Below are 19946 nucleotides of genomic sequence, written 5' to 3' on the forward strand. Positions count from 1 at the left end.
TAGGAAAAATAGTGTTAGTCTCTGTTCATGTATATTTGTTACTGTTAGTAATGTATGTTTGTGACATGCATTGTTGAAGCCAAACTTTTCGGTTTATTTAAAACCCTTGACCAACTCTTTTTATTAGAAATGTGCAACCTCTGTTTTATGCTTGCAAAACAAAACCTCTGCAATTTAACATTAGCTCTTTTGTTTTGCTTAAGTTTTCAAATGGTAGGGCATATCATTTGCTTCCTATTCTTGTGTGGTGTTATGTGACCAAACTAAGTTAGAAAAACTGTTTTCTACTTTTCCAAAAATGCTTGAAAATGTTTTGTGAATGTATTTGATGTCAAACTAATGCTCTTGTCCTCTTTATGATGTTATCTACCAGGGGATGTTTGGTTTATACCATGGTGATAACCGAGAGAGGCAATTGCTAAGTTGTGATACTCTCATACCTTTACTAGGTAAATAACATGGGTTTTCTTTAAGTTGTTTGTGGTATGTATAAGTCCTTTGTATGGTAGCTCTTTATTGAATGGTTAAATTATGGTTGTTGTATGTTTGTTTTGTTGGTGCAATGTGATTGATTGTGTTCCTTTTATATTTTCCGGCGATAGACGCGAGCAATTCCGGAGAAGAAGAAGAAGTGGAATTGGACAAGGATTTTATTTATATTGTTGGGATTCTTTTATTGATAGAGTTGAAAAAGTACAGGGACAAATAAGCCAAGGCAAGCCATCTTTTGATCTCTCGATCCGGTGTCTAGTTGGATGTCATTTGTTGATGTTCAAAGCACCTTCATTCTATGTGTGTTATTATCTCTATTTATGTCATCTATGTGTGATTGCAAGTGGGGTACTCCCTGTGGTGATGCTCCACTATTTGTCCTTATGTTATGGGATGCATGGTAACATGGCCGTGCTATCCCACTTGGTTATCTTGTATGCTCAACTTGAGCATGTTCCATCTCAAGATAGTAACTTACACCACACCCACCCCCTTTGTAGTATAGAGGTACCAATGTCATGATCTTGGTGTATTCTCAACTTGAGAGGAGTATGCCGTGTACCATCTTGGAGAATATGTTGGATAGTGACACTCCACTATCTAAGTTGTGTAGTTAGCACCACAAATCTGAGAGTATATTCCTCCTTGTGTTGTCATAATACATGCTTACCTTAAGCAAGTATGATCCACTCCACTACCCCTTTATACCTTATCTATGGCGGGATGACTCTCATCTCGGCCGTAGTGCAATACTAGTTCAACTCATGAAACTATAGGTTGGGAACCCCTCAAGGTTTACCTTGTTGTAACTGTTTATGAAAACCTTGGGTGAGGCAACCTTACCCAAGCGTATGGTTTATGAAAGAAAAGAATCTTGACAAAGATGGTTGGAAAGAGGAAAGTATGGGTGTGACTTGGGTTTTTGAGAAAAACGACACATGGTTCTTTGTATTCGCCCGGAACAATTACACAGCGCAACCACATTATCCAAAGTGGGTACGGGCTTAGTCTGTAGTTTGTTGAAATTGACTTGAGACACCTTCACAACTCTCTAGGAGGGTCACGATGACCTCTGACACCGGGTTGCGCTCTGAAGGAGGCAATACACTCGCATTAACTTGCAGCCGGACGATTATCGAGGGTCTTCGTCATGGCGCCGGAGATACGCTCAAAAGGAGGTATGCTGCCGGGGTGCCGGGAAGGGGTAAGCCCGCAGGGAAGGACTCTTGTCAAGGGAGACAGGCGAAGGACTATGACTGATTATCCGAGCCTCGCATACTTTTGTATGTCGAACCGGGGATGATCCCGACGGATTTATCGGTTCTTGTGGGGAAAGTGCGCACACTCTGCAGAGTTAAAACTATTCGAATAGCCGCGTCCGCGGTCATGGACGGTTGGGATGGCCGTTACCGAGCTGTGTCGAGTTTTGGTTTTGAAAATGATTTTCCAAAAGAAATGCGTGTGTTGGAAGTACCGGAAGGGTACGGGAAAGATGTTGTGCCGACCATGTGGAGATGGTTGAGGAAAATGAAACAAAATGGGGTGACCCTTCCTAGTGTTTTCATGTAGAGGAACTCTTCTTCAATAGAGATATAGAGATGTCTTAGATAAATTCTTGGAGTGTCCCCTTCGATTGAGAAGTTGGGATGCTATCTCCACCAAAAACATCTCTTCTCTTTCACATGCTATATCCACAAGAGAAACTACTCTTCCTCTCTTGTCTTCTTTAGTTAGAATTGTTATCACATTCTTGATGGTTTGCGAGTACAATTCAAATGTACTCACGGCTTTGTCCCTGGCTATTTACTTGGCCAGACTTGAAGGAGTTCGACAGATGAAGAAGGAGTTGGCGACGTCTATGCGAGCTAGGAACGTCTTCCCGCTCGCTTGCTCGTAGGGTTATGGCAGATGACTTGGGTACTGCGCTGTCTGAAGTGATGATGCTACTCTGATGTTTAGTTAGGCCCTTCGAGGCTATTATGTAAGTATTGGTCAGGTGACCATGTTGTAATTTTCTTATTCCGTTTTGTAATGGATGGTGTAATTTGATATCAGTTCGGTTATGTGTTCACGACACACTAATCATGGGATCGTGAACTGTATACATAACAGGGAATTTCGGACAGCTAGTCCGGGGTCCCCACAACACGCACTTTGTGTCACACTTCATTCCTCTCCTTTTAATGTTCATCCTTAAAGGAAGGCTATTGTGAGCAAATCTCCACATGAACTGCTTTATTTTTGGAGGGCATGCAAGCTTCCAGATCTTTTCCCACTGTAATGTTTCAACGCCTTGGTTTGATGAAGATTGTTGTGAACCATCTCTCCCTTGCACGTATAGTTTATATGCCGATTTGACTGAATACAACCCCCTGGAATCATAATGCCATGCAAAGAAGTCCTCAAAATCATCTCGAATTGGAGTGGCTAGTATAGCATCAACATCAATCTCCATGAAATTGTCACGGACCAACTGTTCATCCCATTGTCCTGTGAGGGGATTAATCAGCTCATTTACCGTTGTGTATACACACTGTCCACGTGGTGTGATAGGTTTTAGTGCATCATCTCGAGCTAGCCACGGATCAGACCAAATGTTAACACTTGTCCCGTCACCAATGCGCCAAATTAAACCCTCTTTTAAAAGGCCAACTCCCTTCAAAATACTCCTGAAGGTATATGACATCCCATTCATCGCTTCTGCTTCTAGTATGGAGGAATTGGGGTAATATTTGGCCTTCAGGACTTGTGCGCACAAAGAATCAGGAGCAATCAGCATTTGCCATGCTTGTTTTGCTAGCATAGCCAAATTGAAACCATAAAGGTCTCTAAACCCCAAACCACCATCCCTCTTTGATCTAGTCATTTTCTCCCAGCTCAGCCAATGCACTTTATTCTCTTTATCATTTTGCGCCCACCAAAATCTGCAGATCATGGCACTCATCTCATCACACAAGGTTTTTGTGAGATCAAAGCACGACATTGCAAAAGTGGGAATAGCCTGTGCACATGCTTTTATAAGTATGTCCTTCCCAGCCTTAGAAAGGAACCTCTCCTTCCAACCTTGTATCTTATTCCAAATTCGCTCTTTCAAATACTCAAAAGTCTGTGTCCTGGACCTACTCACATACACCGGAAGGCCTAGATATTTTTCCGTTTTAGCTTCAGCTTTAATATGCAATTCATCAAGAACACCTTTCTTGCACCACTCTTTCGTGTTAGCACTGAACATGACAGAAGACTTATCGTAGTTGACAGTCTGTCCCGAACAACATTCATAAAGTTGTAGTAACTGTTGCAGAGATCTGGCACTTTGGCGTGACGCTTTCATAAGCACCAATAAGTCGTCTGCAAACAAAAGATGGTTGATACTTGGGGCAGCATGACAAATACGAATTCCTGGGAGTACTCCATCCACCTCTGCCTTGTTCAGTAGTACAGATAATCCCTCAGCACACACCAGAAATAGGTATGGGGAGAGAGGGTCTCCCTGGCGTAGCCCTCGCTGCGGAGTGATCAGATCAGTACATTCTCCATTCACCTTGAACTGATATGTAACTGAGGTAACACAAAGCATAATTTTGTCGATCCACCGTTGGTCAAAGCCAAGTCTTCTCATCATGTTTTCTAGGAACGCCCACTCCACTCGGTCGTACGCCTTACTCATATCCAATTTGACAGCAGCAAAACCCTCCTTTCCATTTCTTTTGTTCTTCATATAATGAGTACATTCATAGGCGAGTAGGATATTATCTGTAATTAATCTCCCCGGGACAAAAGCACTCTGGTTTGGAGATATGATCTCAGGTAGAATTTTTTTCAGCCTATTTGCGAGGACCTTTGAAACCAGTTTGTACACCACGTTGCATAGACTGATAGGTCTCAGATCCTTCATACATTCTGGGTTCTTCGTCTTTGGTATGAGCACAACACATGTATCATTCCATCCCTCTGGCATAGGTCCACCGTTCAGTACATTAAGTACTTCGGCTGTAACTTTCTCTCCCACTAGTTCCCAACTTTTCTTATAAAAAATTGAGGGCATACCATCAATTCCCGGAGCCTTAAGATCACCAATACTATCCAAGGCCTCCTTGACCTCCTGTGCATTGAACTCCTTGCATAGCAACTCGTTCATAGCCGGTGTCACACGTGGATCAATGTGACCCAAGAGTTCATCCACTCGTGTACCTGCATTGGAGGAAAAAAGATTTACAAAATAATTAGTCACCACATCTTTCATGGCCCCCTCATCCTCCACCACACTTTCATCTTCCCCTCTCAGTTTTTTTATCCTATTAATTTTCCTCCTCTCCGAAGCAGCCGAGTGAAAATACTTTGTATTTCTGTCTCCATTCTTCATCCACTGAACATGGGCCCTTTGTTTCCAATACAGCTCCTTTTGCTCTTCCAACCTGCTCAACTTAAAACGAAGAATTTCTTCTCTTTTTACTTGTTCTGGCCCGATACCCTTCTTTCTCCAAACCTCTAGCTCCTTTTTTATTTTGCTTATTCTCTTCTCCAGGTCCCCTAACTTATTTCGGTTCCAGTCCACAAGCTCTCCCAGGATCCCCTTCACCGCTCCCATCACACCTTTCTGATGCCCATACACCTCCATATCCCATGCATTTTCAACAATACTAGCATATTCCTCCTCCTCTAACCACTTGGCTTCAAACCTCGGCACCATTCCCCTAGCTGGGCTCCGTCGTGCTTTCTCCACACCATGTGTATTTATAATGATGGGACGGTGGTCAGAGTGTCTTGGATCACCATTCACAACTTTATACCCAGGGAAACGGTCACGCCATGATTGTGTCGCCACCGCACGATCGAGCCTTTCCCTTATGTACTTATTTGCATCATGGTTATTGTTCCTCCATGTAAAGGCATCACCTACAAATCCCAAATCATCCAACTCACACAACTCCAAAGTCTCCTTGAACCGGTTCATACATGCTTGTGGTCTTGGCACTCCCCCCTCCTTCTCCCACGGATGAAGGATCTCATTGAAATCCCCTCCGCAAAGCCATGGTTTGTTATTCTGGTGCCTCAAAGTGCGCATCAATCTCCATGTATTCTCCTTTCCATCCGTGTGTGGGTCACCGTATATACCAGTGAAACGCCAAACAAAGCCATCCGGCTCAGTGATCTCCGTGTCGATATGATATCTCGACATGAAACCTATCACTTTCAGATTCACCTCTCGCTTCCAAAAAAGCACCAAACCTCCACTTCTCCCCTCACAATTCTTAACCATCATATGTGGCATCTCAAGCTTCCAACGGAACCACTCCAACTTATCTTGCTCCATTTTTGTCTCAGACACAAACAAAACATCAGGGTCCTCCCTCTTCCTTGTTTGTGTTTTTCTTAAAAGCAATTCAAGGTCTTAACAAGGAATAGTCGAGCAGCAGTTCAAGGCCATGGGGGGTTCTAATCAGGCACCACTACGCTCCATGTCTACCACAAACTGAAGCCTGCGATAAGTTCAGCACAGCAAAGATATGCACCTTATCACACAGCAGAAAAATGTTAAGCCACAACAGCTTCAAACCACTCAGATACACTGCCAGCTACTGTATAAGGCAGCCTTCTCAAACATTAACACAATAACGAATGCTGATAAAAGCATAAAACCAGTTGACACAGTAGAGGGAGCAGACAAGTAAGTAGGCACGCCAATTTTGATATCAACACGATTAGTCTTGACAGCAACAGGTTTTAGACAAGCTGGCTTCCAAGCAGGAGGTCAGCTTGGACACATGAACCACACAGAACACAGTACATCAACACAGGTGGTAAATTGCTGAAATCAAACACTTCAGTTTTTTCCCACATGGATAACAGAGATACAGAACATTCATCGTTCATTAAGCAGCATCATTAGCATCACTTCCCGCCAAACAAGTAGCCCAGGGACGAGCCACCACCAGGAGCAGCATGAACCTTGGTTGAAGGACGGTCCTGCAAGGTGAGACAGAAGGGAAGTATTTCTGAGCACACAAGGTAAATAAACATGCAAGTCAAACAAAAATTAGGGGACAAGAATGATCATTCAATATCTTTGAATTGTCATGTCATAATTCATACTTTTTTCGAAATTATGTCATAGTTCAAACAAAAATTAGGGGACAAGAATGATCATTCAATATCTTTGAATTGTCATGTCATAATTCATACTTTTTTCGAAATTATGTCATAGTTCATACCATTTTTTCAAGATTATGCCATACTTCATATTCAAAACACAAAAAGTCTAAGTAGGCCGAATAACATGTTGCTTCAACTCATTTGCTTAGCATAGCTTTCCAGTGAAAACATGTGAACTGTTGCACTCTAGTTATATTATCAAATGTACTACCTCCATCTAAAAATAGGTGTCTCACTTTTGTCTTTTGTCTAGATGCATTTTAGTTAGAGATACATCCGTATCTGGATAAAGTTGAGACATCTACTTTTAGACGGAGGGAGTAGTAAAAAAGAACGCACGTCTAGATTGTGCGAGTTAATGCATTGCTGGTGATTACAATGTCGATGGCAAGATGGTTCTAGCGAAAACTACAATAATGGAGTGGTCAGATAAGTAAACAGATGCCAACAAAAGCTTCTGATATACACTTGCAAATACAGAAATAGCTACAACTAATATGGGTTCATTACATTACAAAGGAAAAAAAGGCATACCGTAAGGAAGTTGCCAGTGTTCTGGCCTTCTGACCGGTGATAGTTGTTCGCCCTGCTGCCTGGAATACCAGCTGGAATTTGCTTGGCTACATCACCAGCTGCTGGTGCTGGTTTCTCAGCAGGTGGGGCCTTCGCAGCTGCTGCTGCAGCAGGTTTTGCAGGCTCACCATCTCCAAATAGGTAACCCAGAGAACTTTGACCACCACCAGCACTCCCGCCACGACTCATCTTGACTGTCAGAAAAAATGGAAAAGTGCAGCATGAGTGAAGTTTACAGATTGCCAGAGTACACTAGGTAAGTACATGGTCGAAACAGCAAATGAAATCATCAGAGATAAAAGGGATAAAAGCATCCAGAAATTTTCAGATGTCAACGATAAACTAGACAACCGTACATCCAGATTGGATTATTCTGGCCAATTTCCAAAATGATAAAATAAAAACACATCTAGGTAATTTAAGGACAGAAATCCATAGCAGGAAGAGAAGACGTGAACACGCATATAAGCTGAAACAAGTCTTCAAACAAGAATACTAGGTAATATTAAGAAATCATTGCTGATTAGACTTGAATGGAAGTCAAAAGGTGTAAGATATTACCACAAAGGTGTGTTGTCAATTAAAGCATATAATCTGAACAGGTTAGGTAAGATCAAATTCAGGGGAAAAAATCATGAACATAAGGAAATATAGTTTGAGGAACACCGCAAGAGAAGATCTAAAAGATGCTTCTGATAACCTGGAATAAAGGGCTTTCGGCATCATCAATACCTAAGTGCATCAAATTGGCTCAACCATCATTTTGGTAAGGGAAAAAATGGAGTACGCTTGCTGGAGATCTTGCCGTAGATCAAGGTGGGTACTAGTCAATCGATGGTGACCAGGAAAATGGGGCAATTCAGACCAAATAAGAGAACTCAATCCAAGGTAACTAATCACCATCAAACAACAAAACCACAAAATAAAGTTTAGAGAATACTTTTACGACTGCTGGTACACACAAAAATTATCCAAATTTTGAAGTGGAGATAGTTACAGCTAGAAGCCTAGAGCCAGTTTTTCAATCATCTAACCTACAATCCTGGAGACCACAAATTGTTTCAGCATCTGAGGCTTGATAGTGCAAAAGTAACAGGACAGCAGGCTCCTCAGTGCAAAGGACAGTGAAGTGAATTGCACATCCATGTAGACTATCAAGTATAGGAGAATCACCACTTAAAATCATTCAAACAAGATAAGGTATTCACATATAAATCCTCACTTCATTTGATCACATTGGATGGCATGCAACTAGTGCACTTACAGAACACATTTTGCTGCATATGTTGAGGCCAACACTACAACCAGCACCCATAATGTAAAAATAAAAATACAGACAAAGGTTTTAGTTTAAACTAAGAAGAGATATAACAGTACCATCATATCCATTGCATATTTGTCGTTGATCAAAGGATGTTTAGAGATTGCTGGATATTATTAGGATTTTCAGTACATATCAATTTTAGTAACTCAAGTCACTCCTTATGTTTACAACTACTAAGTCAATGTCAAGAGAGGTTGGCGGGTAGTAATCATTAGCACCAACCACCATACATGAAACAGGCCAGATACAAGGTTCCCTTCCATACACCATCTCCTGAATTGATCCAGCATCTGTTTGCAGAGGAATATGCATATACACTGCTTCCTAAGTCATGTACAGCGTGTTTCAAACTCTATAGTTTTTCCATCACAACAAGATCATTGACAAAAAAAATCGTAGCTGATATCAGCACACACTGGCGCGTTTCTGCTATATATGTTACTCCCTCATAATAAGTGTCGGGGATTTAGTAGAAGTTATCATCCAACTTTCTCTCCAAAAAAACAGATGCCCATCACAAGTCTAGTCGTCACTCCGCCCAGGCCTGTGAGCCTGAAATTGCTGCACCATTGCTACGATTACGAACCAGACGGCCTAGAATGTTCGAATCTGGTACCCTTCACAAAGAAACTGCCATGGGCACGCAACCTTTCCGCACCCCCACAAATCTACATTGAGCGAAGGTAAAATGGCCGACATCCCACCAAATCAAGGACCGACAAAAGCAGGTAGGCGCAATTCCGACATCCACGCATTCTAAATCCACGGATCCTAAACCGAGCAAGAAGACATGCATGATCCGCGGAACCTAAGGCACGCGATCCATCTAAATTCGAAGTCTAGGGCCAGATCCAGAGCTAAACATCCGCCGAAAAATCTACAGCGCGTGAGATCACCGCGCGGATCGACGGAATGGTACAGCGAGAGGGATCTGATGGGGGAGGGCAGGCGATTCGATACCTCAGATCGGGCGCCGGCGAGGGGACGGGAGCGAGGACGAGGCAGGAGGAGCCGCTCGGAGTGGTGGGAGTGGTGGTGGGGAGTGCTCTGCTGTTGGTGGTTTCCTTTATAGAGTGGAACGTCTGCAGGTAGGGGGTGGCTCTTTTGCAGGTTGGTCCTCGTAAAGTTTCGTAATCCTGGAAATAGTGGCCTTGTTTGTGAGAGCAGCAGAGGATTTTGGTAAGACGTGATTTGTTTAAGCTGTTGTATGATTGGATGGTGGGGCTGAACAGTTCAAGGAATTGTCTAAATCAAATAGCTGGAGAAAGCTGCGTCCCTTGCAAACACAGCTAGCCAAATCTGGATGTTTTAGGTAATGTGTTATTTAGCATTTGAAGTTAAAAATAGTCATCCATAAATGCATTCATATGCCATGGATATGGTAGAAAGAATTGTTGAATGCTATTTGTTGGATGTCCACCTACTAATTGTAGCGCGCGATTCTAAACCATGCGAAAAATAGGAACTACATGAAATTAAACTGAGTTTTCAACATAGGGTATGCATTTGGCGTAATCAAGCCATCTAGAAGAGTCGTGACTTGAGGTTGGCATTTTATTTATTTTTCACTTTATGTGGGATAGACTAGCACTAGAGGGAAGGAACTGCCACACACCGGCAGTCTGACAATTTTTATTACAACAGGAAGGAGCTCAAATATACAAATGGGGGAGCGGAAGCAGCTGAAAGAAAGAAACGAAGCGACAATGAAGCAAGCAAGGAAAGGGAACGGAGGCAGAGCCAGACGTCCACGTCACCTTTCCGATCTTGAGGGACGCGAATTATCCAGAGGAGGTTGGCATTATTTGACGAGTAAAAAATTATGAACTAAGAAAAACTAAGTGCATATGGCCTTGACCGTGACATGAGAGTCTATGGCGGGGTAGGATGAGTCTATGACAGAGGTTGATGACAAACAATTTGTAGAAATGCGATGTGAGGGGAATGCAATGCAGAAGATGAACCAGTGATGTGTTTGATATGTGCTTGCTACTCAATGTACGATCAATAACCCTATCAAATGACTGCTCCGTGGAATGCAAATAAAATAGATACTTGATTAAGTAATTACATGTATTTCATACTAAAAAAGCATCACTATGTAATTTAGATAGATATCACATCAGACTTTAAAATATTTTTAAAAGCTAGATGTGCGAGTGTGACTACTCCCTGCCGACATGCATGAACATACTACCAGAAAATGGTATTTTGAGCATCTAGGGATATCTAATCATCATACTTTGCCTTTACTATACCTAACCAATACAATAAGCTTGTGGCATATGGCATGACCTAACATGTTCTAAGAGACTGACAACATACAAAGCTACCAATTGGCAGTGGCAGAATCCTTCAAAGTTGATGCTCTGCGTTAAGAAATTTCACGTTTGTGGTGGGACATTCATGCAAGAAGAGCAAACAAAACAGTTTCCATACCCTGTTGACCAAAGTCAGCTACGGAGTAGAAAGCACATGGCAACGGGCGGTGCTGCGAGAACGGCAGAGGAAAAAAGGCTCCTCGGCTGCGTGGAGTGTCATGAGCCGTTCATCTCCAAATGTTGACGGTGGAGATCGCGTGCAGGGGGAATTCGTCGGTGCGGGTCTCGCGTCTGTGCGGGCGGCCTATCCGGCTATCCGTGTGTGTGCATGTGACCAGTGGGCCCCACGGGCCACGACAGCTACAGAATAACTACGCCAAGATATAGATGGGTCGTCGCTTTCCTCTGCCGATGGCCGTACCCAATCATACGCCAGATGACCGCTCTCACTCTCTTAAGTTTGGTCTTAATCACACGAAAACGATTTGTAGTTTGGATAAACTGTTTTCGAGATATTTTGTTTTTAAAATTCGGATAAAAAATAAAGTGGAAAAACTGCACCTCCCACCCTCCGGTGTCTCCTTCCTATCCTAACACATAAAATACACTAAAAAAAGTACATCTTAGTAAAAATGTGAGTACAAATCCCGAGTATATCTGTAGTAGTTTTAAAAGTACAAAACGTTATCTCAGAATATATCAACATGAGATATAGGTATTGACGCGAGGGTATGAAATATAAAAACGGTTCGTAATTTAGATAAATGGTTCTTAAGATATTTTGTTTTGAAAACTTGAATCTAAAAATAAATGCGTGTACAACGCCCGCATCAAAACCCTCTCGCTCTGACACTTGTTGAACATGCAGACACCCCACACGGTCCCTTGCGAAAGGAGAAATTGATACTTAGACATCTTCAGTAGCTCGACGCATTTTGGACACCAAAAATATCTGTTTGGGTCCATTTGGGCTGGTTCATAGACACAAAATTTGTCTCATTGCCTCAAATGTCCGTTTGGGTCGAGGGTAGCCCAGCGGCATAACGCATTTTTTGTCCACCCGGCCTAATTTTCATTTCTTGTGCAGCCTAGGAACTTACGGAACTCGTTAACGAGGCCTAGGCATGGCCGATGAGAGCCTCCCGCTTCAACATGAGGATGGCCTTAGCCATAGACGGCGATATCCTAAGCTGGACGTTGGCATATTCCTGCATCTCCAAGGCCATCTCGGTGGCAACCCTGTCGATGGCTTCGACAACTTGATGGGATGTCTTCGCCCACACGACGGCGCGTCAGTCCTTGCGTTTGTTGGCCTATATCGCCCTCTCCTCCAGCATCTGCTCTTTCTTCGGCACCTTGGCCTTCCCCACGGCTGGTGGTGGTGGCCTGCTTCGGGGTAGGATTTGGGAAGGCCTCTGGGACGGCGAGGGCTCCACTTGGGGCGTGGATTCGTGAACATCCATGGCGGCGGCGTCCATCGCACACAAGGGTTTGGCGCCAGCGAAATACGAGTTTTTGGGTGGAAGGAGAGGGAGTGGCTTTCTGTGCCACTGGCGGATAGGCCATGTTCTTATACAATGCGGGCAAGAAACTAGCGCGCGCGAACTCGTTTGATGCTCGCGCTGACACATTTTAATCCCAAATTTAGGTCGTGAATGCGACATCACAGACACCACGGTTAGTTTGCATCGGACATCTAGGTTGAGGATTCACCCAACATATTACCGGCTAGACCAAAATGGACACTTTTAGTCCGTTTACGTCGAGTCGCTAGAGATACCTTAGCGGGGAGAGAACACATCTTAAAAAGAGAGAACGACACTTGGGGCGGTACAAGGGTGCGACTTTCCCTTCACTGACAAGGAATTTATGAACCCGGATGTAGATTCTCCTGGTTAAATAAAAAAAATAAAAATAGCAAATAAATTCAAAAAATATAAAAGGTGTACAATGAATATGAATAAGTTTTCTAATTGCACACCAAAAATCTCCAGAAAAGACATATATAGTGGTCTGTGCAAAAAAAGATAAATCGAAGTGATGCAAGAAACAAATCTAGATATACCAAACACCACCACATTTTGTCTTTTTTGCATACACCACTGCATATGTCTTTTCTTGGAGATTTTTAGTGTGCACTTAGGACACTTTTTTTATGTTCATTGTTCAAAAAATTCAGATTATTTTGAATTCATTTGCTATTATTTGATTTATTTATTCAGCCAGGAGCTTCCTCATAACTGGTTTTTCATAAAGTCTGCCATTTCTTTTATATATTATGCCCTCAACCACACAGGTAGAATGATGTGAATTTATTGCGCCTCTTTCCTTTTGGGCTTATGGCGCAGCTCTGAGATCCACATCCAAGCCTGTCAATGAGAGGTGGACTCATGGAGAGGGTTAGCTCGCTGGACATGTCACCCATGTTATAATACAAAACCTAGCCTTTTTGTTAGGATGTCTCAAGTTTAAACCCCGGCTAACGTACTATTTACTATAAAAATAGCATCTCTCATTTATCCCATGTTTATGGTTTTTTTCGTTTGTCCAACCTAGACATAAGGGGAGTGTTATAATACAAAACCTAGCCCTTACCAGTTGTTCGGACTTTTGGAAAATTTAGGCTGGTGCATCAATTCAATAACTTAGACATCAACGACTCATCGGAAAAATCATCAAAGAGGAGGGTGATATTTTCGGGCAACATTAGGCTGGGGATAGTGGGTAGGATCATTTGGTGGTATCATAGTTTTGTTATATTTATTGATTTGTAAAATCTTAATGTAAAATTATGTACATGATTTGTTTGATATTTACTTTTCAAGTGATGTGTGCTATGATACGGTATTCACATATGTTCTTTTAATCTCCTCTTTCCTCCTTAATTAAGTACCACATCAACATTTTGTGGGTCTAGTGTGCATGCAAGCTAAGACACTGGCACTATGACTAGAGTGATGTACTATGACTAGAGTACTAGACTGATGTAGGACGACTGTTGTGTCTGCTACAGGTCGACGTGTATCTCCTGATAGCGCTTGTTTCTTATGTGGGCTGTGGGCTGGCGTTCGGCGTGATGGTGTTTTTTTTTGAGCTCTGATGGTGTTTATTTTGGCTTTGGGAATGTTCTACTTGTCTAGTTTTACTGGTTTTCCTTTTTCACTTTCGCTTTTGTTTTAGGTTTTCTGTTTTTCATTTCTTTTATAAAATATAAATAATTTTTAAATTTGAACAATTTTTAATTGAAAATTATGAAATCTGAAAATTATTTTAAATCTACACACTTCTTAAATCTGAATATATTACTTGACACAAATATAGATGTATCTAGATATTACTTGACATATGAATCAGACGGAGTACCAAATATTTTTTTTAAAATTGGACTTATTCCAAATCTGAAAAAATTGAACTGTTTTTTGAATATCTGAAAAGTTTTCTGATCTGATCGTTTTTTTCACCAAATATTTGATACTAAATAAAAAAAACGAACTGAAAAGAATGAACAGGAAACCATTAAATTAAGTAGCAATCGATCAACTGGGCCGGCCCACCGGGCGGCCACTTCACGCGTCCTCCCAGGAGGCGACGCTGAGAGCGGCAAATATGGACTCCCACAACATGTTGCAGCTGGGGCATCGTCCTAACTTCAGTTACCACACGAGCCCAAAGCACAGGACGAACAGAGAGTCAGAGACGTCATCAAGCTGGAAACCTGGGTTTCAGGACGATTGACCCGCCATTTGAGTATGTCCTCGAAATGGAGGATGGAAGGAAACAACCATTTGACCTCAGAACCAGGTAAGGTCATACCCTTCCCCGCCGCTGCAGCCTCCAAGAGTACCTCCTTTGCTACGTCGGCGGTCAAGGGTGAAATCCGATCAAAAGACTATCACAAGCATAGGACCTGACACCTGAGTCAGGATTACATATGATTTCACGCAAATGCGGTTTTGTAAAACCATAATTCACACCGATAGAAGAAACAGCTAGCATCAGCTTCCTTTCATTTTCCTCACTTGGCTGTAATAGAATTACATATGTCTCAACAATTAATTAGCAATGGCATGTCAGTGGACACTGCAAGATGAGGTCGTCAAGATAAGGGTGGATTTCAGAGCTCCTACTCTGCTGCTGCACCGTGACAGAACCAGCATTCTGCATAATGACTTCTGAACCATGGCATTCTGCCTCAAAGCATACTGTCAACCTCAACATATACAGCACCAGCAGCAGCAGCCATGGGAACAATCATGGCGATCTCGCTGGCTGGGAAAAAAATATCTGATATAGAACAAGCTCTCATGATGCCTTAGCTGGTGGCAAGGTTGCTATCTCTACAAGGGCTTTGTGCAGCGCTTGCGGCCTCGAGAAGAAAGGGGCATGGTCCGACCCTTTCAGCCGCAGAACCTTCTCTGGTGGGTTGGCCGCGCACATGCTCTGCTGATAGGACAGAGGTATCGCGTTGTCGTCCGTAGTCTCAACGAAGAATCTCCGCACAGACCCGTAGTTTTCTTCTGTTAGGGTGAGTTTCTCCATAATGGGGGCAAATGGGACAGGTCTGATGGACACCGAAGCCAAGGTTACATCCTTCATGAACACAATGAGTGGGTGTCAGAGTTCAATTTTCAAACTAGGACTGAGCGATATAGTTGGAGGTGACCATGGAAAGTATAATACCTTGGCAGGACTTTGGTTGAATAATAGATCTCTTATCGAAGCCTTGTCGATGTTGATAGCAGTGGGAGGCCGGTCCTTGCCATTGGAGTATACAAATTCCTGTGCCTTTTGGAGCATGCCAGTTGTATCCATCTGCAGCATATGGAAAAGAATTGTCTGGCATCAAGCAGAATCCTCGAAAGTACTAACTTGAAGACGATATAAAAGTAAGTTCTTTCATCATATTTTTAATTACAATTACACTGTCATAGAGATCAACCTGTTGGAACATATCAAGAGCACTATGTCCATTTGTCAGCATTGTTGCACAAAGGAAAACAGCTTTGGCAATTTTCGAGGGAAACATCTCCATTGCATGGGATATGCAAGCACCACCGAAATCATGTGCAACCAAAATCACCTGTGCAATAACAAAAATATCAAAAGAGTATAATTGGTTGGGTAGCAAAGATGATGTGCATAGCAAGAATATTAGAGAACAGGGGGCATGATGTACACTTGAACTTAACGGTAAAAATCTATTTAAAGGAATTATGTGGTGGTTGAAAATATGAAAACCAGCACAACAAATGAAATTCCAATAATACTAAGAAAATACGAAGTTGAAGCCGATGCATCAGAGCGCACAGAATTTACTTTACTAACCAAAAATGACATCCACTTCATAGATAAATTACACACACATTAATGGCATGTGATGCAGCTATTGAAGCAAATACTAACTCTCCTACTTCAAACCATAACCATCATAAAAACTTAGCTGGCATTCACAGACTAACAATTTAGTATCAATTTGAATGATTCCTATTATTATGATCGCCAAAATACATTTACAGAATATATCCCTTATAAATTAATTCCGAACACTGAAACATACAGTATTTCCACTTATCTTATATGTATGCTGCATCGAATGGTTGGGTGTAATCTTAGGCTAATATTGTCAATCTTACCCGCAAAAGAAAACGTAGTGTCTATCTTAACTTCTTATTATCTTATCAACTACAATACTCAACTATAGCTTAATAAACATTACTAATTGAGGTCGACTCTGGTGTATATGTGAAACATATTATGATTAGTATTTGAAAAGAGATCATACCTTTTCAGCATCACCTAGGCCCTTAAGGTAAGATGTAAGTGGCTCAGCATACTCTGAAATACTGCTAATCTTGTTTGTATCAGAGCAATGAATCCCGGAGCCTGTTAAGTCGATAGCATTGACTTTGAACCCACTATCTTCAAGAAGTGACATGGTCTTGTACCAGCACCAAGCACCAAACCCGCCTCCGTGAACAAGAACAATGATGTTGGTTTCCAAATCTTTAGTATTCAAATCCTGTTGAAGAAGTAAATCATTGGTTAATCTGATAATAGATATATGGATGCAATGACCGTGGTTAGATATACAAATAATATTGTAACATCTTCCATTTAATGGAAGAGCTCCATTTGCTTCCAGTCTGCACACAAATGGACATAGCCAACACTAGCGACAAGCTTAAAGCAACGTCAAACATCTGCATTACTTAAGCAACAATCTGTAATAAATATTTTGAAGTTTCACCAGGAATTCAGGAGCAGAAGTAGCAGACAAAGTGTCATAATGGTACTGGTGTTTTACTAGTTGCAACTGTAGATATAGTTGTTTGCACGTTATTAGAAAATAAAACCCCAATCAACAGCAAAAAAATGCATGCTAATTCAGCTTACCGTATATACACATCCAACAATTTTAAGGCCATATGCCTCTCTTCAACGCAGAGGTCGGGGGTCTCAAACCTCCTTTTCGAAAAACAACATCTAACAATTTAGCAGTGACATTGAAAATAGCAAACACGAATTTACCAGTAAACCAAATCTCCCTTTTCCACCAAAACACGCCCGGGGCCGTTCTTAAACCAAAATCTTCTTAGTAGTGAACAGTCAACAGGAATCATCAATTATGATTGCTCAGCGGTCAATTATGGCTGTATATAAGTCAAGCTTGCTGGCTGCCGACAGCCATTTCTAGTAACGGTCAAGAGAGGCTAGGTAACAACGAAACTTCTTTTTCTTGACTAAACAAAGATAACACAGATTCACCGTGACTGAAACAATTTGAACTAAGTAATTTCAGGAATGAGGATCCCTCACGGCCTCACCGTTGCACAAGTTGGGTGATAACCCCTCTCTTTTCTTTTGAGGCTGAACAGTGGGAGGGCATGACACTGGATTTTTTATATTATATAAAGCAAGTATTTACAGAGTTATTTACAAAAGCTAAACATTCCATCCCCCATTTTTTCGAGAAAAAGATATCCGAGTGTCCTCTAGAATAAATGAACACATGCGCCAACATCATTGTCCTAGGAGGCTACGAGAAGCAATGAATGGAATGGCATCTGAATTCTGAATCATGCCGATATGTACCAGCAACAACCACCACCTATCAGGCTATCACCCACACAACCGTAGTTTCCAACACGTTGTCCCAAATCAATGCTCCACAGCTCGTCGTATGGATTACATTGTGCAGCCATGGAGTAACGGATGGACAGACACCTGGAGCTGCAGGCTCTCCATGTTATAGCCCCACTAGCCGGTGGCGCAAATGGCTCAGAGATCCTCTGCAAAATGGAAGCACCGCTGGTTCTCACACGAGCTAATCGTCCTCGCCAGTCGCCATGGTAACAAATCGAAGGACGCGATGGATCCAAGAAACGTTTACTACTGTAGTAGAAAATGACGGAGGTTCCCCACGGGCGACGCGAAAACCAACCGATCCCCACCAGAAAAGTCAACAAGGAGCAGCGTTCAACTTCCACGCGGCGGCACGCGGACCAACGAAGCAATGCGACCGGAAGAAGCAAGCGGCGAAGGAACGACGAGGAGGAGGAGGAGGCCTGGATACCTTGGCGAGGAGTTGCTGCGGCTGGAGCTCGGGGTCGGCGAGCGAGCGCGGGCGCGTGCTGGAGCTCCTCGGCAGCGGCGGGCCCTGCTGCTGCCGCTTGGCGGCGTACCTTACGGACGCCGACCGGTCGAACGCGCCTCCGGCGCCGCGCTGCCCCAGCACGAGCGCCGCGGCGGCGGCCAGCGCCTGCTCGTCGATCTCCGCGGCCTTGGCGCCGCCGCTGCGGCGGGATGAGACGGAGGAGCGCCGCTTGGCGGCGGGCGGCGGGGAGGCCGAGGGGGACCGGCCGTTGCGGCCGGACATGCAGGAGACTATGGCGCCCATGGCGCTTGCTCCGGCTCCGGCAGGGGATCCGGAGGAGTCGTTGCTGGATGGAGAAGGAAGGGGAAAGAAAGGGGCAGAGCTGGAATGGAAGGGCGCGGCAGAAACGGCAGGAAAAGCATACGAAAATTTATACTTGTGGCAGTACTTGCCGTTTTTGCAGATAGGGACCTCCGTTCCCACGGATTCCGTTTCGGGGTAGTTGGTTGTTGACTGTTGAGGGGTCGGAGGTGCCTTCATTTGACATTTTTTTTTTTTTGAGAAAGTGCCTTCATTTGACATGACGCCACAGGAAATGCACTATTTTGGTCAGGCAGTAGTGCTGAAAAACACCACAGGGCAGATATTTTTATTTGTCTGGCAAGAATGCATAAGAAAATCATGACTCGTTTCGTTTCCATGCGTGATTTTTATGGAGCAAACTCGGATCATTGAAGCTGTGTCTGGTAGGGTGCACCTAGGGCTATTGAAGGGTAGGCCCGGTTCGAAACAGTACTTGGTCATGTTCTATACTTTGTTTGGTAGATTGAGAAGTTTTTTTCTACATCAGACGGTCAACTCTCGTTCTTTGTTTGGTAGGCTGCACACAACCCTTTTTCCTCGGCTGATGCAAATCATAGGTTCCATATCGTTTGGTTGCGCACTTGAGGTTGCATATTGTTACCATGGTCAAATATGGTGAGTTTAACGTGTCATTGGACAATTACATCCGATTGGAGGGGAATCGGAAAAACAAGATCGTGATGATCACCATGATTAGGCCGATGATGATGAAATCTTTCAGCCTACTCATCTGGACCTGAGAGGCTCCTTCACCTATAGGCATAGGTACAACAACCATTGGTTAACCAGCCATAACCTGATCAAGCAAGAAGCTCTAGTACTCCTCCCGTGCATCCGTCGAAGTTTTATACCCTCTATAGTTATTGTTACAGAAACCATTAACTCGATCTTGGCATACCTTGCATGAATTGTAGACTCCTAGATGCCTCCCTCTATACACCACATACCACTAATATAGCAGAAGAGGAACAAGTAATGTACACCATCACAAGCATTAATGAAATCAGAACAAAGCATCACAAAATTTCACACAAGACCATAAACTAAGAGGAGCATTTATGATCATTACTTAAAGCGGGATCACAAGTTCATCCTCCAGCTACGTTGTCAACCTACCACCCCCAAA

At 42.9% G+C, this 19946-nt stretch overlaps 2 protein-coding genes across 2 annotated transcripts; both read right to left on the reverse strand.

Annotated features, from left to right (window-relative positions):
* Positions 1-6150: 6150 nt before the first annotated feature.
* On the reverse strand, positions 6151-9630 carry LOC124674089 (protein SPIRAL1-like 1). The gene is made up of 3 exons (XM_047210123.1): positions 9503-9630; positions 7180-7412; positions 6151-6459 (listed from the first exon to the last, which is right to left on the reverse strand). Exons 2-3 carry the CDS (start codon positions 7405-7407, stop codon positions 6385-6387), a joined length of 303 nt encoding a protein of 100 aa, XP_047066079.1. The 5' UTR covers positions 7408-7412; positions 9503-9630; the 3' UTR covers positions 6151-6384.
* Positions 9631-14883: 5253 nt separating this feature from the next.
* LOC124677781 (putative methylesterase 11, chloroplastic) lies at positions 14884-18760 on the reverse strand. The gene is made up of 5 exons (XM_047213740.1): positions 18437-18760; positions 16646-16882; positions 15803-15943; positions 15544-15675; positions 14884-15453 (listed from the first exon to the last, which is right to left on the reverse strand). The coding sequence occupies exons 1-5, from the start codon at positions 18758-18760 to the stop codon at positions 15166-15168; spliced, it is 1122 nt and encodes a 373-aa protein (XP_047069696.1). The 3' UTR covers positions 14884-15165.
* Between the last annotated feature and the right edge of the window lie 1186 nt (positions 18761-19946).

The sequence above is a fragment of the Lolium rigidum genome, chromosome 7 (assembly GCF_022539505.1).
Source record: "Lolium rigidum isolate FL_2022 chromosome 7, APGP_CSIRO_Lrig_0.1, whole genome shotgun sequence".
Lineage (NCBI taxonomy): Eukaryota > Viridiplantae > Streptophyta > Magnoliopsida > Poales > Poaceae > Lolium > Lolium rigidum.